This window comes from Leishmania major, chromosome 29, assembly GCF_000002725.2.
Source record: "Leishmania major strain Friedlin complete genome, chromosome 29".
NCBI classification, from domain to species: domain Eukaryota; phylum Euglenozoa; class Kinetoplastea; order Trypanosomatida; family Trypanosomatidae; genus Leishmania; species Leishmania major.
Window position 1 is genome coordinate 1129272 of NC_007270.2, and position 26701 is coordinate 1155972.

A 26701-nucleotide genomic window follows, 5' to 3' on the forward strand; every position below is an offset into this window, starting at 1 on the left:
CCAAAACAACACCCCTCTCCCCAAAACAACAAAGGTTCTGTGGAGGGAAGGAATAGCACACTTGTCGGCACCACTGCCCTCTTCACCGCCCGCCGACATCAATGGTCCACCACTCGCCAACTTCCCTTGAACTTGAAAGCAAGGGAAGGAAGCAACAGCTGAGACGCGAGGCTGTTGCCGCTTCTCCAGCAGTGTCGTGAGCTGCTGTTGCCGCGAACTCTGAGTTCACGTTGCGGAGAGCACATTCTGAAGCAGTCGATTTTCTAGGATAAGGATGCATCGACAAAGCCATTTACAAACGAAACAGAGGGTGTGCAGCGTCTGGCCGGTGCTTGGAAGCGACTCGCACCGCTGTCGGCGTGCACGCGCACCGCTGCATGTGCGGCGGGCTTGAATGCAGGGACGCGACGCGCACTCGTGCGTGCTCGTGATGACACGGATGGGACGCGGGTGCGTTGTGGCGCAGCTGTTGTCTCTCCTGTGATGCGGCGTGCACGGGTGTGGCTTGGCACCGCAGAATGACGACCGGTACCGGCGCCACCACCGCCACTGGCACGCATGTTTCTCTCCTCAATCAACGAACTTCTCTACGCAACCGCCTTTTGACCTGTTTTGCACCTTTCTCTCTTTGCCCCCCCCCCACCTACCCACCCACACACACATAAATAAATCTATATATTTCTGTTTATGAAGGCATTGAGCGCGTCCCTATCGATGAATGCGCGCCGATACCTCTACTTCTCTCTCGTCCCCCCACTCGTCTCCTGTATTGGCTTGGACAAGAAGTCGGGCCTTTCGTCTGATGGCCGAGATGTAAGAGATAAAGCCCCCTTTTCGTTTCGTCGTTATCATCGATCCTATTTTTTTTTTTGGAGGAGGGGGCTTTCCGGATGGCGTTATCGTCATGTTCTCGCTCCGTTTCAGAAGCGAAGGTCTAGGCTCGTCGCTGCCTGCCTTCCTCGATGAACGGGCACCATATGCATGTGGCGGCTACTTGCCTGCTCGCGTTTCCTCATGGGCTGCGGTTGCCTTAAGCTCGCGATGTTTATCGGTGATGAGCAGCGCGCGCATGAGGTGCGCTTCCTTGCCGTGACTGCTACACGAATATCATTGACCCAGCAATGCACGCGTTTTTTTTTCCCAGCCCTCGTGCTCAGGAGATTTCTCTCCCCCTCCCTCTCTTTCCCAAAACCGGACCAGGCGCGACCGGGCAGGCTGAAGGTGTGAGGGTGAATTCTCACACACATCCATGCCTTACGCGCCCATGCCCAGGCCAAACAAGCGTATATCCTGTATGATAGAGAGTTTTCTTATCCGTCGGAGGAGTTGAGGTGTCATGCGTGAAGCTTCCACTGTCGCGTGCACCCGCGTCGATTCTTGAGACTCGGAGCAGAAGTTGCAGCGAACTTATCTGGGTTGCTGTCCGAATATGCCATCGCATCGCATGCTTGTGACACGCAATATGCAGACATCCCACATGCTCTTTCATGCTCCACTCTGATCGAACCCTTCCTCCCCTCGGACGCTTCGGTATCTGAGTTCGTCTGGCGCGTGCTGTATACACACCCCAACTGCATCTGGCCCTATCGCACATATCGGAGGAGAAGCAAGGCAAGTAGTCAAGGACGCAAAGGAAAGAGGCAACCGCAAGAGGAGGAGGACGCTGGCGGCATTTTTGGTAGACAAACCGCACCATCTCTTCCTCCTGCGTGCTTGTGGCGGAAGTAAACGATGTCGCCCCCTTTTCCCTCACACGCCCTGGCAAACGTCGCCGCTGTGGCCGCGGCCGTCGCCGGAGCGGCGGCGCTGACCTGGGGTGTCTTATGCTGGCATCGACACCAGCAGGGACATGAGGGCACTGGTACCCCAACTGGGACGTGGACCATTCAGCAGGTGGCGGCATGGCTTCGTGAGAACGGCGTCAGCAAGTCCTCCGTGGCTGTGTGTTGCCGCTACAAAGTGGATGGCGACACACTGATGCGGCTGACGGCGCATGATCTCTATCACATGGGCGTGCCGTTGCGCGACTCACGAGTGATTCTCGCAGCTGTGGAGGACGTAAAGGGCAGCCTAGTTCTTCTTTCCTCTGCATCACCGCGCTCGGTCTTGCGCCGGCAGTCAAGCCTTTCCCCGCGAACTGCCCAGGTAACTGTCCCCTCGGCGGCCGAGCAGTTTGAGGCCGCCTGGCGGGCACTGATGCGAACCTGTGCGCTGCCGGCAAGCGGCACATCACCAGCCGAGCAGCAGCAGCGCTTGGCGGTGTACACTGGTACCCTTTTAGAGAGCTTTCAGGTGCTGACGGCTAGCGAGCAGGCCGCGGCGCTGTCGCTTGTGGCCGAGGCGGAGAAAGTGCATGTCATCCCCCCTGCCATCGTGTCGCAGGAAGCTCAGCCCGGACCGGCAGACACTGAGGCCCCTGTGGATGCGTCGTTCCCCGTGCAGGCGGTGGAAGAGAAGCTAAGGCCGTTGCATGGTATGCTGGACGGGTTTCTAGACTTTCTGCGCTCTCCGGACCTCGACGCGGTTGCGCCAGCCGAATTTGAGGAGTTGGGCGATCGAGTCGCGGCGCAGGTGAAGCGGATTTTGCGAGTTGCGGAACAGTTGCCGCCGAAGCTCAGCGGCCCTCTCCTCCGCAAGTGCGACGGCGTTTTCGAGGCCCTCTCCAGCCGCCAACGGACCGCGCTTGGCGCCTCTGGCGGGGAGGCAGCCGGCAAGGCAAAGCTAATGCAGGCCCTCCGCGGTGTGCTTTCCACTGTGGAGGACCCAAAGCTGCGCGAGTTGCCTGTTGCACAGCGCGTGCAGGCTCTGTCGTCGTTGGCCAAGCGAGCGGAGGCTATCGAGGCTGTTGCAGCCGGCTCCGTGTCAGGCGTGCCGAAGGATGTGGAGGTGCTCAATATGGTGCAGCCGCTGCTTCGCATTATTCAGGAGGCGATTTGTCTCAGCGAGCGGGAGGCTGAAGCCGATGAGGAGGACAGGGAAGGGCAGGCGCCTGCCGCCGAGGACGCGGATGCTGCAGACGGGCCGATTCCTGTAATCGTCGGGACTGTGCAGGACATTCAGGACACCCTTCAGTCAGAGGCATTCCAGCACGCGCCGTCGGCGGTAAAGGTGGAGTTGTGCACCACTTTGCTGCAGCGAGTTGCGGCGCTGGAGGATAAGCTGGTCGAAGTGCCGGCGCCCGCGCAGGCTATGGTGCGAGATCTTCTATTGAACACAAAGAACGTACTCGCCGTCGTGATTGCCGCGACTAAGACCGAGGGGGACGATGGCGGCGAGGGCCCCCCGGCGGACGATGAGAAGCCTGAGACGGAGCAGGATGGTGACGGCGACGCCGAGGCAGCCCAGGCGGAGGGTGAGAAGCGAGAGACGCAGAGCTCTGACACAAGCATCGATGCGCACGTGGCACAGTTGGAGAAGATCTTCGACTTCCTGACCTCCGACGAGCTGGATCAGGCCACGATGGAGGAGAGGAAAAAGGTAGCGGTGAAGCTGCGGCAGCGGGTGGAGGCGATCAAGGCAGATGTGGCAGCGCGCGACCCCCAGTGCACACTCGTCACGGAGCTCATCGCCCCTCTTCAGAATTTGCTGTCCGAAATGGGTAGCAATCACGCCGCGTCCCGTGAGTTCCTCGAGATTACTGCCCCTCTTAGTGACGTGCGACGTCTTTTGACCAGCACGTCATTCCAGCAGCTGCCTCACGCCGGGAAGATACGTATTGCCCGCAATGTTGTGCCACAACTACATCAGCTCACCTCTGCCTTCTCCTCCTTGTCGAAATCTGAGCGTGCGACCGCAGAGGAGCTGCTTCGCCCCATCAACGAGGTGTTGTTGCACCTGATGCATCCCCGCGGCGCTGCTACGGGGTCAGCACAGGAAGTGCTTGATCGTCTTCAAGCGGTGATGCGCACCATCCAAGGCGCCGAGTTCACCACCATGTCGCCAACGGAAAGGAGCGCCTGGGCCACCAACACCGTCACGGATCTGGGCCGGCTTCGGGCCGATTGTGCGGCACTCGGTGCTGAGGGAGAAGCATTACTTCCTATCATCGAGCGCCTTCGAAGCCAACTGACCGGGTTGCTGCCCGAGCACGCAAATGCCGGAGGAGGCGAAGGCCGTGATGATTCCGGCGACGCCGAATGCAGCGGCGAGACTCAGCGGGAGCAGGAAGAGGATGCGGCACACCTTGTCTGGGCTGCAGCGCGTGACATGCACGCTGAATTGCTGGCGGCTGAGCGGACAGCGACGCCAGTGCCGCCGGAGCGGCTGCAGAGAATGCTCCACGTGATGGGAGAGGCAGCTGAGCTGCCGGGCATGTCAACGCAACAAGAGGCGGAGCTGCAGCAGTTCGGCAGTCTCCTGCGTCGCCACGTGGAGGGCGTGGGCGGCAAGGTTAACAACGGCAGCACCAGCGCTAGAGTTGACGGCGCGGAGCAGGACTTCGATGAAGCCACGGCGGCGCTGCACGCTTTCCGCAGATCCCTGCAGGTGTTGATGGATGCGGTGCAAGGTGAGAACGCTGCGACGGCGACGGAGTTGTCGGTGGTGGCGAGCAAAACAGAGGAACTGCTCGCAAGCGCTGATGCGGCTAAGATAAACTGGCGCGCTGACTCGTGGTGCACTGGCGCGGTGCGGAGCATTTCGGAGACCCTGCAGCACTTGCGCGGCAGCGGGGGCGGCGCGAGCCGTGCCAAGGTGCCAAGCAAAGTGGAGGCGGTGCTCCAATCATCTATCGCGGCTCTCATCGCAAAACCGCCGACCAGCATGGAGGACTTCGAGCCGTACCTGCGTTTGCTGCAGCTGGCCCAGCCATCGGCCGAACAGATGACGAACAGGGAGCTGATGCTGCTCAAGAGCCTCCAGGAGTCGGTGATAGAGGCCATGCGGCGCATCCCAGATCAGCCGCGTCAAAATGGCGAAAGGAACAGGCAGGGAACCGACGACGAGGGGGCGGGCAGTGCCCAGGCAGTATTGGGCGTGCCGCAGAAGATGTCGCACAAACGGCGCGAAGGCTCCTCCTTGGCGGAGCAGCTGGACGACTCCGAGAATGTCCAGCAGGATCTGGAGCGCCTTCTGGCCGGCGAGAGGGTGACAGTGGAGGATGCCATTGAAGCGCTACGGGAGCAGATTTGCCTGCAGCCCGGTGCACTCGACCGTGGCAAGGCTGGCGACGAGGAAGAGGTCGAGCGGGCCGGGAACGAAGAAGACGACGCCTGCGTGTCACAGTCGGAGGCGCAACGCGCTGACAAACAAACCCCAGATCCACTGCAGCCGGAGAGAACGGATGCCTTTAACGAGGACGACGACGACGGCGTTGGCAGCAGCGGTGCCGCAGCCATGTCTGGCCCCTCGTCTGGCTCTGCGCGACACATCGGGTACGACGACGAGTTTGACGGCGAGGACAAGACGCACAGCAGCACCAGCGCCGCATGATGAGGTGTCGGGGTATCGCCTCCTCCTTCTTTCCTCAGCACTACCAGCACCCACACATACACGGTGCCGTCTGTGCGGTGCAATGCGTAGGTCCTGATCGGTGATGGATGGGTCGCGCAATAGAAAAGGCGTGGATGAAGCAAGCCGCTGTTCTCATCTGCGCTGCCTTATCGAGTGATGTGCAATGACATGAACGAAGGACGTATAACGGTCTGTCGGCTACACACACGCGATGCGCACACAAGGATGAAGGTCGAGGACGGCGACACACGACGCCTTCCTACCCATGATCAAACCCAGAGGTGCCTGATGCTTTTTTTGTAAGTGCGTTCGCACGAAAGGGCAGAGGGACCTTTGTATGCACCTGTCTTAGGCCTCTTCCTTTCTCTCTTCACGTTGAGCAGCAGCGGCTGTGGTGCTGCGATCAAATTGCCATCCTCTTCGCGTTCGCCTTTTTTTTCTTCGTTTCGTTTTCGCTGGAGTGCTTGTATTTGCCCTGAGTGCCGGTCGAAGGGGGTGGGGCGATGAGGTGGGCTGCCAGCGCCCCACTTTCGTCTACGCCGTTGCCCCGCGTGCTTCAAAGCACAGACACAGACGGACCAAACGGCCTGCCACTCTACACACAACGTCAATGCGGCTCGAGCGCAGACAGCGTCGTTGCGATTGCTCTGCGGAAACAGTGCATGCATCTGTCGAGTGGGCTCTGTTGCGCATTCGAGTCGCATGACATCTTGAAAGATCGCAGAGGTGCTGAGGTACACCAGAGCGTGCGGGAAAGACTTTTTCGTTTTTCTTTGGCGTGTGGAAGATGCTGAACACGACGGCCTTCTTTTTTTGGCTTCCAGTGAGTACCCCGCCAACCCCGCTCACGAGGAGGACTCCTCGGTGCGTCGCATGCTCAGGGTCCAGCATGCTCACACTCTCTGTGTGGGAGAGGCCCAGCAGCCCTCCCCCTCCTATTTCCTGCCAATGCGGACCCGCTTGTGGTGGTGACATTGTCCGGGCACCTAAGCTGGAGGGAGGTCGGAGCGATTCAGAGCAACTGATATCGGCGGTCAGGCTCTGGGTGGCGCTGCGTCGGAGCGAGCTGCGACGGTGAGCACACGCTTGTACCATGCCGATGAAGGGCAGAGCGTCGGGGTGACGCGACCGCATGCCACCCGGCCCTCACGCTGCCTGCTGGTGTGGGGACCGGCGCGACGCCGAGAGGGACGCAGCAGGTGGCGACCGGCGTCGCTAGAGCTGCTGTGAGGCGACCTGGGGGGACGGGCGGGTGGGTGGCGTTTGAGGCCGGGGTCGTGCTGAGATGAGTGTGTCGGCGCATTGCTGTGACACGCGTGTGTCTACGGCTGCTTCGCACGACGCGGATGCGGCGTGTGGCAGGCCCTGGGGCGGCGTTGAAGGGAGTTTAAGTAGTGTTTTCATGGCGAAATAGGCATGTGGAAAACGAGAAACGAGCACCGTAACGTTCTCGCTGAGTGCATACGCACCGAAGCCGTTTTAGCCTTCCGTGTTGTCTGTGCATTATGCCGCGTCTTGCTGCCCGTGCTCCTCGCGACAACGGCGTTCGCCTCACCTTTGTGTCGGATGTCCTCCTCGTGTCCTTGACGCCGCACGGCAGCGCGGTCAAGGCGCACGCAGCCCTGCGCCTTCTCCGCCCATGGTTGCATTCGTTGAGAAGGAAAGCCTTGCGGAATCGGTGTAGGGCTGTGCGCGCCGCCTGCTATTCACTCCGTCACCGCTATTCCAGTTGACTTCGAAGTCTGCGTGACGTCGCCCCACCACTGCTCACTGAACATCTCCACACTTTCTCTTTTCAACCGCAGCTGGATACGCACTCACCAGCCCGCATAGGAATCGTGAAGTCGGAGAGATGTCAGAGGCGGCTCGAACGACGCGGCACTACGTGAGTGACTGTCTCGAGGAGCGATACCCCTATGATGCCAGCAAGGGGTTTGCTGGCATTCGCCAGCGCGAGGCGGGCCGCGTCTTCAACGGTTACGGGTCTGCCGCCGTCGACGACATGATGAACAGCTTGACGGACCCCTCTGTGCCTACCGAAGAGAAGACGAGGGCTGTGCATCTGCTGTACGCCCGGTCCGCGTCGCAGGAGACGAAGATCGAGATGCTGACGAAAGGGATGGTGCCTCTTCTTGTAGCGACGCTGCAGCAATGCCCCGATCTCCTCTTGAAACATCAGTGCCTGCTGCTGCTGCGCTCTCTCGGAGTCCTCCCGCAGGGTTGCTTCGCGGTCGTTCGGGAAGGCGCCATCCCGGTGGTTGTGGGCGCGCTGCACACCGTGTCGCCCTCTTCGGGGTCGTCGGAGGCAGCTCAAGCCTGCTGCATTGCCGCGGCACACGTCCTGTTCCAGGTGAGCAGCAACATGTCCGGGCTGCGGTGGATGCTGAGTTTGGCTCACGACCGCGCTTTCGAGGGGATTGAAGCGGCGTGGGTTGGGGATCCGATGGCGCCGAAGACACTCATTTCCTTCATAGCCGACAGCCTTGCGAGAGAAGCAACGCCTGCCAAGGCCACCACCTACCTCATTCAGACCCTAGCACGCTTGACCAGCCTCGCGCGCGGCGCGGAAGCGTTTCTTGCCGTCTCCGATGCAGTTGACGTCATGGTCGAATATCTTAGACATCTCCCGAGTCCTTCCACGCAGGACAGCGAGCTGTGCGCGGCGACGCTGGAGGTGATGTGGAACACGACCCTCGGTCACGCCGGCGCAGCAGTCATGGAGGAACGCGGCGTACCCGACATTCTTTTTGAACTCCTTGTGGACACCAGCGGGAGCGCCGCTCAGGTGCCCGTGTGCGTGCAGCGGCAGTTGACTGGGGCGCTTTCCGCTGTTTCTCAGCTTACCTCCGTCAAGCAACGCAGCACGCACGCCGTTTCGATGGCGGAGGGTCGCACCCGCATTGTCGTCTTGCTCGACTACCTCCGCGAGTGGAACAAGCTTATTGCGACGCAGTACACCAACGCATCCAGGCCGATCCCAAACGACGCTGCTGCGATCGTGACGAACCTGGTACAGTGCATCCGCCTCGCATCGGAGCTAAAGCCGGTGCGGGACGTCACCCACGCCATTGTGGAGGCCATGGAACAGGAGGACACCACAGAGGCGTTCTACTTCCGCCGCCAGCTGTACTTCCACACAAGGTGGGAGGCCGAGTACCACGCCAGCGTGGAGGTGTAGGTCACCTCTCACCGCACGTTCTTTTCGTTCGCCTTTCTCTAACGGCGTGCGTGTGTGTGTGTGTGGGGGGAGGGGGCAACGGCTTGTCTTGTCCCTGCTGCTGCTGCTGCTGCTCTTGCAGAGGCACCGCATGCTAGCCCTGCGTCGCGGTGTGCGTTGATGTAGAAGACGAGGCACCTTTTTGCTTCTGATTTTTTGTTGTTTTGCCAAACCACCCCGCCCTTTCTCCTCCCTCTCTCCTCAACTTGTTTGCCGCCATCCCCGGTGGGCCTCTTGTGCCCCTGCCCAGACCTTTACGAGCCTCTCGCGCGCTCTCTCACCGACACCGCTTGTGTCGGCGCCTTGTGTGCATGACCGCTGTAGGGTTGGTGAAGGCTGCGACGGCGCAGCTCCTGGAGCCTGCAAGGGACACCTGAAAGAAGACGGAGGTGAGCGGCAGAGAGTTATGTAGTGTACAAGGCACAGCAAACGACGATGAAACATGGGCGTGTTACTGGATCGGTGCACCGATGTGGAAGAGAGCAGCGAGCTGCTTGCACCCCAGCCCCCGGACACGTCAACCCACAAGAAAAAAAAACGCGAAGCGGTGACGCGTGACTGCCGCCGTGCGTCTTACCTACGCCGGACTCGATACTCTTTTCGCTGCTCTCTCCCTCTTCCTAATCTCCGCTTATCATGCTCCTCAACACGCATTCGAGTGCACCCGCCTCGTGTCGTTGAGCGTGAGGATAAACGAACGGGGTGCCTCATCGCGTCGCGACTGTCACCACAGCTCACCTTCTGCAGATAAAACTCGCAGCACACATACATCAGCTCAGCCCCCAGACAAGGTGCGTGTTTATACGAGCGCACATAGTAGATTAGAGCCGTACACACCCAGAGAGAGGAAGAGAGGAAGAGGGGGAGAGAGAGGGAAGGGGTGGGACAGTAGAGTTGACGTGCGAGCGCCGATACGTGCGCTCATCTAGCAGCCGTCCCGGTGCCTTCCGCGTAAGGCGAGGTCCAGGTGTGGTTTGGCGGACCTCTTCGGTTTTAGTTTTCTCTCCCTTGTGCCGAGCCGTTTTTGCTTTCATAGAACCCACCCCACGGCCCGCGCCACCAGCGGTCGTCATGGGCACTCACAAGAAGGCCGCTGCCGTCTCTTCGACGGACACGTTCGGGGAGGTTGGCCGCATCTTTCAGCAAGTGCACCAGAGCGCTGCGCACGCGCAGAAGTGCAAGAAGAAGCTCATCAGCCTCGGCCAGGAGAGCGCGCCGCAACTCTGCAGAGATGTGTGCGGTGTCGTGCTGCTGATCCTGAAGCAGGTGGCTCAGATCGCGCCTGAGGCGATGCGAAGGCACTACGCCTTTGTCACCGAGCTCTGTAAGGCGTTCCGCGAGTCCTTCGAGTCGGACCAGTTGGCCATTGAGCTGCTGAAGAGTGTTTCGGCCTTCCACAACGCGATGGACAAGGCTGTGCGGCTGGCCGTCGTATCCACCTTTGAGGCCCTGCTCAAGACGGTGGACCAAAGCAATGTGTCGGAGGAGCGGCAGGACTTCTACCAGGAGGCTGCGGAGCTGCTGAAGCAGCGCGCGCATGATAAGTGTCCGCAGGTTCGTGCGAAGGCGGTCGCCAGCGTGGCTGCCTTCCAGTCTGGGAAAAAGGATTGCGACGTCACACAGCAGCTCATTGCACTGCTGTGCTGCGACACCAACGCCGACGTGCGCAAGCAGATCCTCCACGCGATTGCGCCGCGCAAGGAGTTTCTCGAGGGGTACTTCCACGGCATTATCCGCTGCATCCGCGATGTCGTGGCACGCGTGCGGGCGGAGGCGTGGGACGTGCTAGGGCGCTTTCCGTGGCGCTACATCACCGCCTACGCGAATGCCAAGGGAGTGAAGATGCCGGAGCTGCTGGCGGCCGGGCTTGACGACGCCAACGCATCGGTCGTCATTGCCTGCCGGGCCGCCATCACCAACTCGTGGGTGCACCGTGACTGCAAGGATCTGTACGAGGATTTCATGAACAGCATCGCGTGTGGGTACGTACTCCCGTCGCTGTCGCCGTACGAGCGCATCAGTGCGGAGCTGCTTGCTCACGCGCGAAAGCGCCAGGCCAACACACACTTTCTCTTGAAGCTCGACGACATCAACACGGCGGGGCTGCTCCTATGGAAGGCGGACTGTCGTGTGTCGTGCGACACGGAGGGCGAGGACGAGACACAGCTGCTGCTGCCGCTGGGGCAGTTCAGCACCGTTCTCCAGGATACTGTGTACGCCTACGCGCGCCCCGATGCGGAGCCCAAGACGGTCAAGTTCCGCAGCGTCGAGGACGCCGACAACATGCTGCGTATTCTGCTCTCGGTTTTCGACATCTACGATGACAATGCCTACTTGGCACACGCCGACAACACCACCCGCGCATCGCTGCTGCGCCTCATCAACTTTATCTTGAAGGTTGTGCCAGACGAAGATCCGTCGCTCTTCGTGGACGTTGCCGTGCGCGCTCTCAAGTCGCTCACCGCCCGCACGCCGGAAGAGGCAACGAAGACGATCACGTCCGCGCTCGACTCGCTCTTCCGAAGCCTGAAACTGCCGCAGCGACACAGTCTGGGCTTCGACGATGTCGAAGCAATTGGACGCAAGAGCCGCGAGCGGCAGCAGGAGTTGGTGAAGCGCAAGGTGCTGTGGCGCGCGGGCGAGCTGACGGAGGAGTCCTACACGGAGCTGAAGGAGGAGATGGACCGGGATGAGAAGTTTCTGCTGCGCATGCAGCTCATCGTCCTCGCGTTCCTTTCACATTCGCAGCGCGGGGACGCGATTCCGATGTTCTGCTACCACATCATTCAGATGGGCCGGCACCTCGACAACGAGAAAGTGCGCGTGGCGGCGACGAAGTCGCTTTGCTTGCAGTGCCTCATCAACCCCGAGTGCGTCCACACCTTTATGCCGCTCATCCTCGCCGACTCGCAGGAGAATGCTGGCGGCGCCGTAGAGGCCGACATGAGCCTTCCCATCGCGGCCATCGGCGTTATCTTTGATCTCATCATGGAGTACGGGCTGCGCTTCTTCGACGTGGCGAAGCGGCCACCGAACGAGGCGAGGGCGCTGTACAATTCAGAGAGCGAGACCGAGGCGCGCCTGCAGCACGAGCAGGAGTTGGCGGAGGAGGACGTGCACAAAGTGGGCAGCAAGCGTCTTCTGGCAACGCTACAGTCTTACCTGCAGTCGGGCAACGAGGCCAAGCACATTGTCACGGCCTCCGGCTTCTGCAAACTGCTGAGTTGCAACCGCCTTCCGGCAGAGGTCGTTCCACATGTTGTAGCAGTTCTGCTTATTCACTACACGGGTGCCATGGCGTCGAAGAAGGAAAGCACCACCGCCGCGTACATGATGGACTACCTCGGCACCTTCTTCCGCAGCTACGCCGCGAGCCACCCAAAGCGCCAGGCGCAGATCTGCGAGGGCGGTATCACCGCATTCCGCGTCGTGCTCGAGCGCAACATCGCCATGGCATCGAGGCTGATCGAGTTTGTTGCGCGTCTCACGGACGCCTACACGTTGACCGCCATTCGCGACATCGACCCGCAAGCGGCAAGGCGCGCGACCAGGGACGTGGTAGACGAGGCAGGAGGAGCAGCAGAAGAGGTCGAGGCGCAGCGCAAGAGCAACCGCGCCAACGCAACGCGCTCTTCCATGCAGTCGGGCCGCCTTTTTCGCGAGCTGAGTCGCCACTCTCTTCACGAGCGGCTCTCACAGGAGCTGCTGATCGTGTTGGCGAGCAGCGAGCTCGCGGAGAGTCGCGCTGCCTGCATGGATGCTCTGGAGAAGTGCATGTATTTTTACAGCCTCGAACCACAGCCCTTCTTGCTCCACTGCACTGCCGCGGCACTGGAGGCGACGCGGCATGCTGCCCCTATCGTGCACGACCGTCTAGAGGCCTGGCAGACGAAGCTTTGTGAGCGATGCACCGCGGCCGCCGCTGCGCCACAGTCGAACGGCACCACCAGCGACGCCGACAGCGCCGATTCGCTCGAACAGCGGTGGTGCGAGGGGCTAAAGGCACATGAAGAGAAGCGGGACGCGCTGCTGGAGGCGGGCTTTGGCGGGTTCGCGTCTATCCCACCTCAGCTCGATGTCGCTTCACCCGTGATGGTGAAGGCGGAAACGGCGGAGTTGAAGCGGGAGCGCCACTCAGACGTGTTCGACGTGGAGTCGATTGTGGGTCCTAGCAAGCGATCGAGGTACTGACGTGTACGCACAGGCGCTCACGCAGGCCTGCATAAGTCACAGCGTCAGAATCCTCTCTAGATGCACTCGTCGGCAGCCGATCCCTTGCGTCGCACTGCCCTCGCCGACGGACGCACCGTCACTGCGGGCACGCTTTGCGATCACCCCACTTGCAGATGTTGTGTAAGTATAGGAAATGGAACGGTGACGATGGCGGGGTGGCTGAGGGGCGGTAGAAGGGGCACCCCCGTTGGCTGTGGCGCGGAATGAGGTGGGTGCGAGAGAGGCGCACGTGTGCATCTTCTGACACCGCGCGCATGTCCTTCGTTCCTTGTCCTCCTTCCTCCCCATCCTTTTTTCTCTCTCTCTCTCTCTCTGCACGCCTCTGCGGCCCGTTTCACTCTTGTGTTCTCTCCTTACATGCTCAGCCTCCGCAGCTGCTGTTGATCCCCCGTTTCTCTCGAGTGGATGGAGTTGAGACATCCGCTAGCCGCTTCGTCGGCGAGGATTGGACAGGCACCGGCTTGCCTGGTCGACCTGTGCGACATACTTCTGAGACACATCTCCCCGCTCAACCGGATCACCGACAAGCTAGAGAGTAGAGAGCTGATGTCGCCTTCGGCGGGGCCGATTGCTCGGCAGCATCCATGGCGCACAGCGACCCCGACGTAATGCGGCGAATGCGCTCCCCTTTTTGTGGTGTCTTCTTGCCCGCAGATCCTTTGCCTTCTCCACGCGGTGGACGTGCTCGTGTGTTTTCGCCGTGTGCCCCCCCCCCCGTTGTTCTGCGGCGCTCATGGTGGCCATGACCTGCCTTGCATCCATGTCCGCCTGATGCCGCTTCTTCCACTTTCCTCTCGTGCACCCCGCACCCCTTTACGCCTTCTTCTGTCGCTGCGCACGTCGGCACTCAGGTATCGTGTCACCGCTCGTCGTGCCCCCATGAGCGGTCCGTGACGGGGAGGGGGGGGTAAACACAACAAGTGCACGCGATTTATCTCGGCAATTCCACCGTCTCTCACCACCGATTCTGCCTCGCCGCCGCATCCAGACGCGCTTCATTTGACAAGGCCGCATCCCTTCACACTCTTGGAGGCGGCTCAAGCCTTACGCGTAACTGGGTGGCGTGACCCGTACCACCTTTCGTTTTTCCGCTGGTTTTGTTGTCTCCTTGTCGTCTTCATTTTGTGTTTCTTGCAGCGCTGCGATGGTCGCCGAGGTGGACGTAAGCGGCATTACCGTGTCGTTCCCCTTCGACCCGTATCCAGCACAGGTGGAGTTCATGCGCAGCGTCGTGAAATGCCTCCAGAACGGCTTCAACGGGTTGTTGGAGTCCCCCACCGGTACTGGCAAGACGCTCTGCTTGTTGTGTAGCACGCTTGGCTGGCTTTCGGCAACCTCGCAAGGCGCAGTCCTTCGACACGCCAGCGACCAAGATCAGAAAGGTCGCGGTAAGCACAACCACAAGGTGGTGTACTGCAGTCGAACGCACGCTCAGCTGACGCAGGTGGTGCGTGAGCTGAAGCGCACGTCTTATGCACAACGCTTCACCATGGCCGTCCTGGGCTCTCGTGAGCACATGTGCTTGAACAAAGAGGTGACGCGGCTCCCGTCGTCGCAGGCGCAGCACGCCATGTGCAGTGCGCTTCGGTTGGAGCGCAACTGCCGCTTCTTCAGCGGTTTGCAGTCTGCGGCCGCTGGCGCCAGCCTTTTGCCCCCTGAATGCGCGGTGCACGACATGGAGGACTTGATGCGAGAGGGAAGCCGAAGCGGTTTTTGCCCGTACTTTCACGAGCGTGACGCGGCAAAGGACGCGGACGTTGTACTCATGCCGTACAACTACGTCCTCGACCCCTCCCTTCACAAGCAGCTGCCTTTTGAGCTGGCGAACTGCATTCTCATTGTGGACGAGGCCCACAACCTGCCCTCCGTGCTCAGCAGCTCGGGCTGTCAGACGTTGTCGCCGCTAGAGGTGACCACCGCCATCCACGACTGCTCACGGGCCATCGCAATGCACCGCATCACCACAAAGAAGGCAGAGCTGGACGAGGACATGGCGGCGGAGGAGGAGCTGGAGCTGGCGTCGCTGAAGATCCTGCTGAGGCGGCTGGAGATGTGCGTGTACGCGGAGCCTATGGCAGAGGGGACGGCGACACCCACGCCGACGCAGTGCGATGTGGTGCGGGATGGTTCGTACATGTTCGCTTTCTTGGAGAAGGCCTTGATCACTCGCGAGGTCTTTGGGGTGCAGTCGGACGGTGTCACCTCGGCGTCGGGGCTGGCAGGGACGATGGGGAAGTGCGTGACGCTTCTAGCGGATAGCGAGCGACCCGCAACGAGCATGGCGCGAGTGCAGGAGTTTCTCACGCGTGTCTTCGCCTTCGATATGGCCCATCTCGACTCCACCAGGTTTGTGCTGCAGCAGCATCTCGTCGCCGCCAAGGCCGCCCGCACACTCGGCTTCTGGGAGCTGGATAACACGCGCTTGATGCGGCAGGTCGTGTCGCCGCTGCATTCGGTTCTGCTCACGAGCGGCACGCTGTCCCCGCTTGACCAGTTCGCGGCAGAGCTGGGCATGGAGTTTCAGGTGCGCCTGAAGGGAAAGCACGTGATCCAGGCAGATCAAGTGCTCGGCGGGGTCCTCTGCCGTGGGCCGAGCGGCGAGAAGCTGAATGGCGGCTTTTCATTCCGCAGCAGCGTGGACTACCGCGTAGGTCTCGGCATGAGTCTCGCCAACATCGCTCGCAACACACCTGGCGGCACTCTTGTCTTCTTCCCCAGCTATGCCTCTATGAACTCTGTGGTCGAGCTGTGGCGGGCCGGGAGCGGGCGTGCAGGGGACACCAAAACAGTGTGGGGCATGTTGTCGGAGCTGAAGCCGATCTTTGTGGAGCCGAACAACTCCAACGACCTGCCAACCATCGTGCAGGGCTTCCAAAAAGAAGTGGACACGTCACCCCTCCGCGGCGCGATTCTGCTGGCGGTGTGCCGTGGCAAGATCAGCGAGGGCATCGACTTTGCCGACAACCACGGTCGCTGCGTGCTCGTCGCGGGCATCCCGTACGCCAATCACACCGACCTCTTCGTTCGCCTTAAGCGCGACTACATCACGTCCGTGGCGCCGCAGCGGCCCCTGGTGCACGGAAAGCCATTCACGGGCGACGACTGGTACCGGAACGAGGCGATGCGGGCGGTCAACCAGTGTGTCGGCCGCGTGATTCGGCACAAGGACGACTACGGCGTTGTCCTGCTCGCTGACGAGCGCTTCGAGGGACTGCTGGAAAGCGTGTCGGAGTGGGTGCGGCGGCGCACGCGTGTCTTTTCCGACTTTCGCGGCGCCTACGCAGCTGTTGCGCAGTTTTTTGGCGCCCGGCGCCATCGCGCGACTGAGACGGCTGCCATTCCATATGTGTTGATCGAGAACAACGCAACCGCCGCAGCCGAGCTGCCGTCCTCTGCGACGCTCGCGAGGCTGTACGCAGATGCGCAGGCGCGTCAGCGCGAGGAGCATGTGCAAGAGACACGTCGACGTCGTTTCGAGGAAGTGCGCGAGGCCAAGGCCAGCGCGTGCAACGATGCGGTCGCGTCCGCGACGTCTCCGTTCGCACCGGCGTCGTTTGCCGTGTCTTCAACGACGGGCTGCGCTGGTGGGGCCCCTGCGATCTCGCAGCGAACCTTTGCTGAGGCACCGGAGGTGACAGTGGTGTTGGCGGAGAGAGAGACGGCGGACATGCGCGATACCGTGCCGATAAGGCGATCGGACGGGCCTCCAAAGCTCGGGCCTACGTCAAGGGAGTTCTGCGAGTTTCTCAAGGCACGTGTGCCAGTAGAGGCGTATCATCGCTTCAAGATGGTGTTGGCCCAGCTGGCGGCCCTCCGCCCGCTTCTGCGAACGTCGCCGACGGCAGCCGCGGATGGACTCGCACGGCTTTTCGTGCCTTTGCGGTCCATCTTTGGCGCCACAGACGTTGCTTACCATCACAGTCTCTTTGCTGAGTTCGGCCGCCACATACCTGAGGAGTTTCGGCCACTCTATGCGGACCTCCTCAAATCCAACGGGCTGATGTGAGGACACACCAGGAGGGGGAGGGGTGAGGCGCGTCGACCCGCCGCCCTCTTCTCGCCTTGGTGCTTCTGAGCGGGCGCATGCGTGGCTGTTTGTTTTTCTGTTGTTGTTTTGTCTGAAGGCCATGCGCGTGCTGCGAATGGGCTGCGCGCCGCTTCCACCGCCCTGACCGGCGTCGCTCTGCCGCCTCCGACCTCGTACATGCACTTGCCCACACACCTTTTCCTTTCCACCCAATGAAAGGCGGCGTCAGCTTGCTTGCTGCCCCATCCCCTTCCCTCGGAGCGACGCGAAGCGCCTCCAATACCATGAGCCGTCGTCCTTTGGTGGCGTCTTTCGACATCTACTTCAAGTCGCAGGCTGCTCACAATTGCTCTCTTTCTCGATATCTCGTGCGCACGCTTTCTCTGTTCTCCCTCGCTCACTCGATCGTCTTCTTATCGTCGTGCTTCTCGCCTTCCTTTCTCGCATCGTCTTCCCAACCTCGTTTTCGCTCCTCACTTGGGCGGCTTAGTGCCGCGCAGTCTACCCACTCTACCGTCTTCGCACGTTTTTTTCGTCTTTGCTCAGCGCCGCACAGAAGCTGGCCGCGCAGAGCCACAAGAGAGGGAGAGACTGCGCGCAGTTGCAAGGCGCTGCACCACTTGTGAGGGTGTCTCATCGCGTCACTCCAATTTCCTCCTCATTTCCTGACCGTACATCACTTCGTCGCACACAGCTGACAGCCAACAACTCGCATCACGTTGGATGCAAAGGCTGCCACTCCATCATTCGGGTGATGCTTGGTGGCGACTCACCTGCTCCGGCTTTTCTAGTGTCTGGTGCGTTTTTCTGTTTTCCCTCTGCTCTTCTTCTCTTCCTCGTCTCACTTTCCACTCGTGCTCTCTCTTTCTCTCTCTCTCTCTCTCTGTGCTTGTACGGTGCACCGACGCGTGCGTGTGAGCGTGCCTCCTGCCCATTGGCACGTGGCCGCTGTGAAAAAAACGCTCGTTTCCGGTGTTCTCTGCTCTCCCTCTCCGTCCTATTCGAGGCTTTGCTATCTTTTTTCTTTGCGCCGGTGTAGCCGAGGCGCTTCTTCTTCTCGCACTCCTCCTCCCCCCTCCCCCCCCCCGATCGTCCCTCCTGCTTTGTGTGTAGCACTTTCTCGCTGCACCTATGCCTCTTCGCGTACGCTCCCTATTGCCTCCCACCCACGAACAGCTTCATAGATAACCTCTCTGATCGACCCTCCCAATGCCAGGGAAGGCTGCAGCGGCGGAGCAGCGCATGCGCGACTATGAGGTCTTCGAGCATCTCGGCTCCGGGGCAACAAGCGACGTGTACCGCGTGGTGAACAAGACGAACAACCGCACCTATGTCCTGAAAAAAATGTCTCTCGCGAACATGAGCGACGAGGAACAGTTGCGGGCCAAGCAGGAGATTATCGTGATGGACAACGTAGACCACCCGAACATCGTCAAGTTCCGGGAGAGCTTCATGGACCCGGCCGACAACTCTGTCGACATCATTATGGAATACTGCGAGTTCGGCACCCTCGAGGATCTCATTGAGCGACAGCGCCACGAGAGTCGCCCCTTTCCAACCGATGTGTTGCTGGAGTGGATGGCGGAGCTGCTATGCGGACTGTCCCACATCCACTCTAACCGAATCCTTCACCGTGACCTCAAGACAAGCAACATTTTCGTAACGTCCAAGAATCACTTGAAGCTTGGTGACTTTGGCGTGTGCACGATCCTGTCGAACCCAAACGCCAAGGCGGAGAGCATGATCGGCACCCCTCTCTACTTCGCCCCGGAGGTGTGCAACAGCGACCCCCACGATGAGAGGAGCGACGTGTGGAGCCTCGGCGTCGTCTTTTACGAGATGTGCACCCTGCGCCGTCCTTTTGAGGCAGACAACCTATTCACACTGGTCCAGCTCATCCTCGAGTCTGACATCGAGCCATTCGGCAACGGCGTGGATAGTTCGCTGGAGGGGCTCGTGCGGCAGATGCTCGACAGGGACCCGAGTCGGCGTCCAACAGCGCAGGAGCTCATTGATGTGCATCTGGAAGTCCCTGTGAGCCACCCATCGCATCCGTCGCAGAAGCCGTCGAGAGGCCGTCTCCTTCAACAGTTCAGCGGCCCAGAGTTGCAGTACACGAAAAAGTGGCCACCCCCAGAGGGGACCGTGCCCGTCCCCCCGAAGAGTGGCAAGGCACGCGCGACAGGCGAATGGATTCACACTGGCAGTGCGCTGGACGTTTTTGTGGAGCTGCAGCGCACTTTGCACCGTATTCCAACCGCTGCCAAAGCCAAGGATGGCGCTGCCTTCACTCCAGCGTCGCAATCTGCCCCAGGCGCCGCACTCAACGTATCCTCTGCAGTTACAAAGCCAAAGCCGGAGAAGTCAGCCAAGAAATCGACGGGCGCTAAGGGTACTGCGGGCACTACCACCGCTTCTAGCCCGCTCTCTCGAACAAAGGCCATAGAGCACGCCGGCGTGCAGAAGGAGGATGCTGCCTTGGGTAGTTTGCTGCTCAGCTTTACAATGCGGGAGCTGCAGCTCGACGTGCAGCGACGCCGCACATCCATGTTCGGGGAGGAGAAGTCCCTAAATAGCGACGACATACCTCTCGTGATCGAGGTGCAAGGGGAATCTTTCTCGGAGGCGACCGCAACGAAAGACACTGTTTCGTTTCTCGCTGACATCGCTGCTGTCATTGATCGACACACGGCGAACGGCGGACAGATTACCTTGGAGGCTTTAGACGGGGCTGCTTGCCTCCTTTCCGAATACAAGCACCTCAAGTACGCGTGATGATGGCCGCCGTGCCGACAGCGGAGTCTCCTCGTCGCGCCACTTCAGGTCCTCTTGCTCTACCTTACTGAGCGGGAGCGGGCCGACAGATGACGCGATGCCGCTAACGGCGGATGCATAGCGGTGTCTCATTACTGTCCCACTTTTCTTTCGATCTTGTCAGGGCCCGCCCCGCCCCAGTCATGGTTTTGATCCATCTTCGTTCTAGGAGACACACCTGCACTGTGTCTTCCGTACGCGACTGCCGTTCGGCGCCCATCTTCCTCTTCTCTTCCTCCTCCCGTTTACCGCCCTCCTCTGGCTTGTGGCATGCTGTTGTTCTCTTTGGTGGGCTGTTGTGCATTTTCTTTTTCGCTGTGCCAGCTGAGGCGGCCGCAGGTGGTGATGACGTGGACATGTGCGCGAGCATGGAGCGAGCGAGAGGTCTGTGTGCGTGTGTGCGTGTGAATGTAGAGGCAGTTGTGTATCCTCTTCTACGCCTCCCTGCTTTTTCTTCTTGCCGGTCTCGATTTCTGCCATGCGTGCGTTACAAAGCGGAAACGTCGGGAAGTCAAGCGTTGTAGGGTAGGCCGCGAGGTGGGTGAGCGGTTTGTCGGTCTTCGTAGTTACGAAGTGTTGAGATGAAGAGCAACTTATCCGGGTCTCGGCTGCTTGACAACTTTCCCCTGGAGTCTCCCCGATTTCCTCTCCTCTGCGCTCTCTCGCTGGGGTGTTTTGGCGTGTGTGCGGATGTCTCGTGCGCTCCTCACGCTGCTTGTCTGTTATCCTCCCTTCTCTGCGTGTTCCTCTCTCTCTCTCTCTCTCTCTTCTCCATTCTCTCGAGCGTGCGTAGCCGCCCCCTCCCCCCCCCCACACACACACTTCCCTAATAACATGGAGGTGAAGCACATCGAAATGGCGTACCCTGAAGAGGTGGTGGTGGTGGGTCACTCCTGAGGACTCGTCGGGAGACGGCCTGCTCGAGGTGCTGTTCCCTGAGGGGCGGCACCATCGCCAACAAGGCGCGGGCGCACGGAATCGCCAGCAGAGTACTACCCTACCGGTGGAGATGCTGTACTCCTCGCGCCGCAGTTGGGAGGGGGCGGTGATCTACATGCAGGTAAGGCCTACGGTGTGGAACTCGACACTCCCTGCCGTCGCTACCTCCCCCACCATGCGACGCTTCGCTGCGGTGCAATATGCCGTGCTTGGCGGCGCGAACGGGCTCGTGCTCTTCGCTAGCAAGCCAGCAGGTCGTGGGTGCGCTGTACCTTCCAATGCTCTGCGGTCGCATTGGATTGCGGGAATCTTGGAGGAGGTTTCGGACAGCACGCCCGCTGTCTTGACCGCGTGCGGTTCTGCGCCCTCAGCTGGCGTACCGTAGGCGCCACGTCGCAAGCTCCGCGCGGTGGGGCCGGGATTATCAGTCTCTCACAGCGCATGCGCGCGACAGCAGTGGTACAGCGAGGATGGTGACCTGCACATGACCGTCCGCTGCTTCGCACATCACCTGCCTGTGCGGGTAGCAGATGGGCCGGCAGCGGCCGCTCGCCTCCGGCCTTGGCCTACACGAGGCACCCGCTTCACGGCAGAACACCCTCGCCCCCTCCCCCCCCCCCCAGCTGGGGCAAAGGTGTCGCCCTGGTGACGGGCCATCGCCACCCCTCCCCATCCTGCATGCGCAGAAAGCAGCTGAATGGGTTTGAGCGGCAGTGGGTGCGAGTCTGGCGCTGAACACGTTGTGTTCCTCTACACAGCCGGTCCACTGAATCCTGCCGACACGCAACTCTGCGCCGGGCTCGTCTCTTGCCCGCTTGCATGTGAAGGACGTGGCGTTGCCACTTGCGAGCGGCACCCTTACCCCGCTGTGCGAGGGCCGGAGGGAGATCGCAGAACGACTGTCGGAGGAGCAAAATCCGTTGCAGGATTACGATGGGGTGATCCGTGTTTCGCCCCAGCGAATCCTCTCACGAAAGGTGGCTGCGGCCTCAGGGATCACCGACGAAGCATACGCGATCACCGCTGACGGGAGTCCTGGGCGCGAACTCTTCTTCTGCATGCTGAGCCGTGCGTGTGGCCGAGTCTTCTCTTCATCCTCGTGCTTTCTTTGTGTCGTTCAGGGTGCGCTAAGCGAAGATTGCTGGCCGACGCTCGCGTCAGCGGGCCATCACACTACCGATTTGCTGGCCTACACTCATACGGTTGTTTGTTGCACACGCTATGCACTCGAATCACAAAAAAATCTATCAGCCTTTTCCTCCGCGTCTGCGAGGGCAGAAAGTACCAAAAAGGTTCTTTTAGAAAACGACTGAGGAGGGGGAGGGGGGTGGGTGGGTGGGCGTGCGATTCGCGTCCCCACGGGAGCTCTAAGCGAAGCGCAGACAGGCAACGACGGCGCACAATCTTGTCCCTATCCCCTGCGCAGCTCTTCACCGCTATTCATCATCCCTGCAGCGGTTAGGGTCTTTGCTGTGGTCGTCATCCTCTGCATTTGGCGTGAGCTTCTACTGAATCGGTTTTATGCGTTTTCGCGTTTATCCATACCTTTTTGTTTGTTTTGTCTGCGCATGATCACGTGACGACTAACACCTTTGCTCCACCCCTCCCCATGCACACGCGCCCCACGCCGTCTTCGAAACGTAGCAGGGACAAGGGGGCATAGCCTTACACAGAGAGCTGCGAAAACAGCGGCGTCGCCTAGCTCCTCTCCCCTTCCGCCATTCGCTGCACACCGGTGCACCCACTTATGCAGCAGCGCGCCTACTAGCACGCCGAGACGCGCTGTTATTCTTGTTGAGCGCGCTCAAACACACGTCTGTTTTCACGCACACCCCGCTTCGTCTGTGTTGGTGTGTGGTCTCTCTTGTGGCGCCGAGCCGTGGCGGTGTGCGTCATGTCTCTCATGCCCGGGTACCCGGTGCCCCGCGATCAGTGGGTGGAGTCTGCCGAGGCCTGTGCGGCGTGTAGCAAGCGGTTCACCTTTTTTGCGTTCAAAGAGAACTGCCCGTGCTGCGGACGACTCTTCTGCTCCTCGTGCCTCTCCGCGCAGTGCACACTTTTTCCGACGGCGCCACCCAAGGCCGTCTGCCTTGACTGCTTTCGGAAAGCTCAAGACTGGCGTCTTTCTCAGCTCGAGCAGCAGCAGCAGCAGCAGGCCACAACGCAAGCGGACGTGGGCGCCGCGGCAGCCCCTCTCTCCACCTCGATGGAGGTGCTAGAGTCGAAGCTGAGCGCACTCGAGGAGGAGTTCGACCGCGCAAAAGCAAACGCCCGTCATCTTCGCGAGGAGAACGACTCCCTCATTGATCTTCTTGCTGCCAAAGACTCCTGCATTGCAAAGCTGAGGGACAAGCTCATGGAGACTGGCGTCTCGGCCGGCACTGTTGCGCAGTCGGCAGAGAAGCTGCAGGCGGAGTTGCAGGAAGCAAAGGATGAGAAGGAGAGTTTTGAGCGACGGCTCAAGGAGGCTGAGCAGATAGCAGCAAGTGCTGCTCAGGCTAACGAGGCCATGAAAGCACAGATCCAGGAACACATGCAGGCGAAGGCGGAGTGGGAGTCGTTGGAGGCCAAGCTGAAATCCGAGGCGCGGAAGGCAGAGGACATGCTCGCGCAAAGTCTAGAGGAAGTGAGCGAATTGCGGACAGCAATGAAGTCTACGAATGCCCACAGTGAGGAGCAGATCAAGCAGCTGACTGCCCAGCTGCAGTCGACGGTAGAGGCGAACGCGCATCTTCAGAGAGACTACGACCGCAATGTAGTGGCTCTGCGCACAGCCGAGGAGACTCGGATTGCGTCGGACGCGCACCATGACGAGGAGCTGCAGCGCCTCAGAGAGCACCTTGCTACCGCCACAGCTGCTCTGGCACAAGCACAAGAGCGGTATGAGCGGCAGCCGATGGGGGCCATGAAAGCGTCTGACGACGCCGCGACTGCCATTGCGGCAGAGAAGCAGCGCGAGATCGATACTCTAAACGAACAGCTCACTTTGTCTAGCGCGGCTGCGCAGCGCCTTCAAGGTGAACTTGACCGTGCAGTAAAAGAGATTGCCCGACTGCGAGAAGAGGCGGCGCTGAAGGCGGAGGCCGCCAGCACGTTGACGTCAGAGCTTCGCACACAACTGGAGGCTGAAGGGAGGGCAGCCCAGCAGGAGGTGCTGCGACAACAGGAGGCGAACGCACGCCTACGCGCAGACCTGGAAGAGAAGGGGCGGCTTGTGACGAAGCTGCAGCGTGACTGTCTCCGTGCAGCCACGACGGCACGAGCGCAGCTGGACGACCTTCACGGTAAACTTGCGGAAACAAAAGTGACGTACGAGGAGGGCCAGCGCTCGTGGCAGGCGTGGCTAGGAGAGCTGCGTGCGGCGCTGGAGGTGGTGATGCAGCAGGGGGCGGTCGAGGTCGCAGCCACATCGGCGTCGTCCACCGGTGCGGGGATGAACGGCGGCGGAACGACCAAATCGCGATGGGCACAGCCCACTATCATAGAGGAACTGCAGTACCCGTGTGTTGCCGACTTAGATGTGCGCGCCATCGAGCCTGTGCCTGGGCTTGAGCTGTGGGAGTTCGACACCGTTGCCGAGGCACAGCGAGGCGGCGAGGCGGACGTGCTCCTGCGTGTCGGTCACCAGATCGCGCTGGACTTGCACCTCTTCCCCGACCGCACCTCGCTGCACCGGTGGGCGTGCCTGCTGGCAACGGTCCAGGCGAACTACCGCGCCAACCAGTATCACAACAGAGTGCACGCGGCAGACGTGCTCCAGGGCGTTTACGCGATGATATGCAGCTGCCCCGGCCTACTGCCGCACATGACGACCGTGGAGAAGCGCGCCGTCGTGTTTGCGGCCGCCGTACACGACATCCGACACCCCGGCCGCTCCGAGGTGTTCCTCAAAAACACGTTCGACGCAACATACGTGCACTACAACGGGCTGCAGGTGCTGGAGCAAATGCACACGGCGACCGCTTTTCACCTCCTGGCCACGCCGGAGCTGGACTTCACGCGCGGCAACATGGACGACACGGAGGCCCTTGAGTTCCACGGCCTCGTCGCGGCGCTCATCGGCTGCACTTTCATGGGGCGCCACGCGTCTCTGATGGAGCAGTGGTCGCGCCCTCTACAGGACGGCAAGACATACGACATGGCTGTTACCGCGGATCGGCAGCAGGTGCTCTCGCTGTTCTTGCATGCTGCCGATATTGGGGCGCAGGCCCGAGGACTGACGGTGGCGCGGAAGTGGCTGGGCATTGTGGAAGAGATGCGCGCGCAAGGTGACGACGAGGCGGCGCGAGGGCTGCCACTAAGCCCAGGGAGCAGCCGGAGTGCGAGCCTGGAGAGAGGCCAAATCTTCTTCATGGAGATGTTTGTCGTGCCGCTGTTCGACCTCGTGCACCAGATGTTTCCCTCTATCGAGTCGCCGATGCGGAATCTGCGCACGGTGCACGCGCACTACTGTGCGGCGCTGCAGGAGACGCGTGCGTTCCCGCCGCCTGTGCAGTACAGGACGGCGACGCAGCCAGCGAGCCACACGACGGAAACGTCCCGCGCGGAGGCCCTGGGTATCCGCGAGGCTGCAGTGAGGAAGCAGGAGAAGGCGGTGAAGCAATCGATAAATCAGCTGCGGGAGGCGACGGCCGCTGTGGCGGGTCGGGAGAAGCTGCTGAGAGAGAGGGAGGTCGCTCTGATGAGGGCGGAGGCCGCTTTGAAGAGCCCTCGAAATGAGAAGCCGTCAGTCACCACGCCCATCGATGAAGAGGAGCTTCTGCGCGCCATCGCTGCTGTCATGGCGCGCGAGGCGGAGGTGCAGCGGAGAGTGGCGGATGTAGAGACTATGACGGCGGCGTTGGAGGAGAGAGAGACGATCGCGTCTCGCCTCTCTGAGCAGCTGGCTGCTATCGCCGAGAAAATAAATCGGCGCCGCCGAGTCTTGCGCTATCGCGAGGCGCGCGTCCGAGAATTGGAAGCGGCGTTCCGTGGTGAGCGGGGAGCTGACCTCTCCTCATCCGATTACATCACGGGGCATATGTGTCGTGCCGTGGCTAAGCCACTTTCAACTGCTGCACCGTTGGAGCGCATGTCACCATCTTCTGTGAAGGTGGTAAAGTTGGAGAGTGCACTGGAGAAGCTCACGTCTGCACTGCGGTACATGTGAGGAAGTCGAAGCAGCCCTTTTTCCCGAGTGGAAAAGGAAGACGTCGACAGCGGCGCACGCGCCCGAAATGGCATCAGAGATGCTTGTGTACACACAAGTGTGCAACGACTGTGCAGGAGCGAGGAGGCGGAGACTGTCACCAATACGCACGGGAGGAGTGAGACGAGTGGAATGGACTTTTATCAGATGGCTTATAAGTGTGGCGCACTCGCTTCACGATGTACGCTTCTCACCGTCCCGGCTCCGCGGTTGTGTATTTGGTGGAGGTCCCGTAAGGTCTGACACGGACACGCAAGTGAGGAATCAGTCCCAAAGAGGCGCTGCGACGTTCCCCCATCTCCTAGTCGTTCACCCTCTCAGCGAAGGTGTTACAGAGATGGAGAGAGACGAGAGGGTTGCGACGCTTGTTGCGCCACCACCATCACCAGCCACTGATCCCCTGGCAACAGAGAAGGTTGACACCGGCGGTGTCGAAGCGGGTGCAGGGAAGAGTGGGTGGGGTGGGGTGGCGGCATTGTATGCGTGCTCTCTGCTACTCTTACCATCACCCCCGTTACTCCTCCCTCTTCTCGATCTCTAACTTGTCTCCTGCCGACGCCGCGGCATCTCTGTGACACGCGGTCGTCCTTTCGTTCGCGGCTCTCTCTGGATTTCCATACACCATTCTGTCCACCGCGTGTTTGCTCTTGGGTGTTTCGTGCCGCGTATTGCTTTGCCACTCAGCATCACGGCTCACCCTCGCTTTCACACGCTCTCCCTCTCTCGCTCTTCGCCTTCCCCTCTCACTCGCACAAACAGCGGTGCGACGGCCATCCAGACTGTTCTCACGCTTGAGCTCACCGCTGCTGTGCGTTCTGCTCTCGTTTTGTGT

General features: G+C 60.7%; 6 protein-coding genes across 6 annotated transcripts; all 6 read left to right on the forward strand.

Moving 5' to 3' along the window:
- Positions 1 to 1731: 1731 nt before the first annotated feature.
- On the forward strand, positions 1732 to 5430 carry LMJF_29_2630 (conserved hypothetical protein; the record flags this gene model as incomplete). The annotated part of the gene is made up of 1 exon (XM_003722298.1): positions 1732 to 5430. One exon carries the CDS (start codon positions 1732 to 1734, stop codon positions 5428 to 5430), a length of 3699 nt encoding a protein of 1232 aa, XP_003722346.1.
- Positions 5431 to 7303: 1873 nt separating this feature from the next.
- LMJF_29_2640 (conserved hypothetical protein) lies at positions 7304 to 8629 on the forward strand (the record flags this gene model as incomplete). Its single annotated transcript, XM_003722299.1, has 1 exon — positions 7304 to 8629. One exon carries the CDS (start codon positions 7304 to 7306, stop codon positions 8627 to 8629), a length of 1326 nt encoding a protein of 441 aa, XP_003722347.1.
- Positions 8630 to 9739: 1110 nt separating this feature from the next.
- On the forward strand, positions 9740 to 12859 carry LMJF_29_2650 (conserved hypothetical protein; the record flags this gene model as incomplete). Its single annotated transcript, XM_003722300.1, has 1 exon — positions 9740 to 12859. The coding sequence occupies one exon, from the start codon at positions 9740 to 9742 to the stop codon at positions 12857 to 12859; it is 3120 nt and encodes a 1039-aa protein (XP_003722348.1).
- Positions 12860 to 14045: 1186 nt separating this feature from the next.
- LMJF_29_2660 (putative helicase) lies at positions 14046 to 16907 on the forward strand (the record flags this gene model as incomplete). Its single annotated transcript, XM_003722301.1, has 1 exon — positions 14046 to 16907. The coding sequence occupies one exon, from the start codon at positions 14046 to 14048 to the stop codon at positions 16905 to 16907; it is 2862 nt and encodes a 953-aa protein (XP_003722349.1).
- A 1230-nt stretch (positions 16908 to 18137) lies between these two features.
- Positions 18138 to 19703, forward strand: LMJF_29_2670 (putative serine/threonine-protein kinase; the record flags this gene model as incomplete). The annotated part of the gene is made up of 1 exon (XM_003722302.1): positions 18138 to 19703. The coding sequence occupies one exon, from the start codon at positions 18138 to 18140 to the stop codon at positions 19701 to 19703; it is 1566 nt and encodes a 521-aa protein (XP_003722350.1).
- A 2872-nt stretch (positions 19704 to 22575) lies between these two features.
- On the forward strand, positions 22576 to 25830 carry LMJF_29_2680 (conserved hypothetical protein; the record flags this gene model as incomplete). Its single annotated transcript, XM_003722303.1, has 1 exon — positions 22576 to 25830. One exon carries the CDS (start codon positions 22576 to 22578, stop codon positions 25828 to 25830), a length of 3255 nt encoding a protein of 1084 aa, XP_003722351.1.
- Between the last annotated feature and the right edge of the window lie 871 nt (positions 25831 to 26701).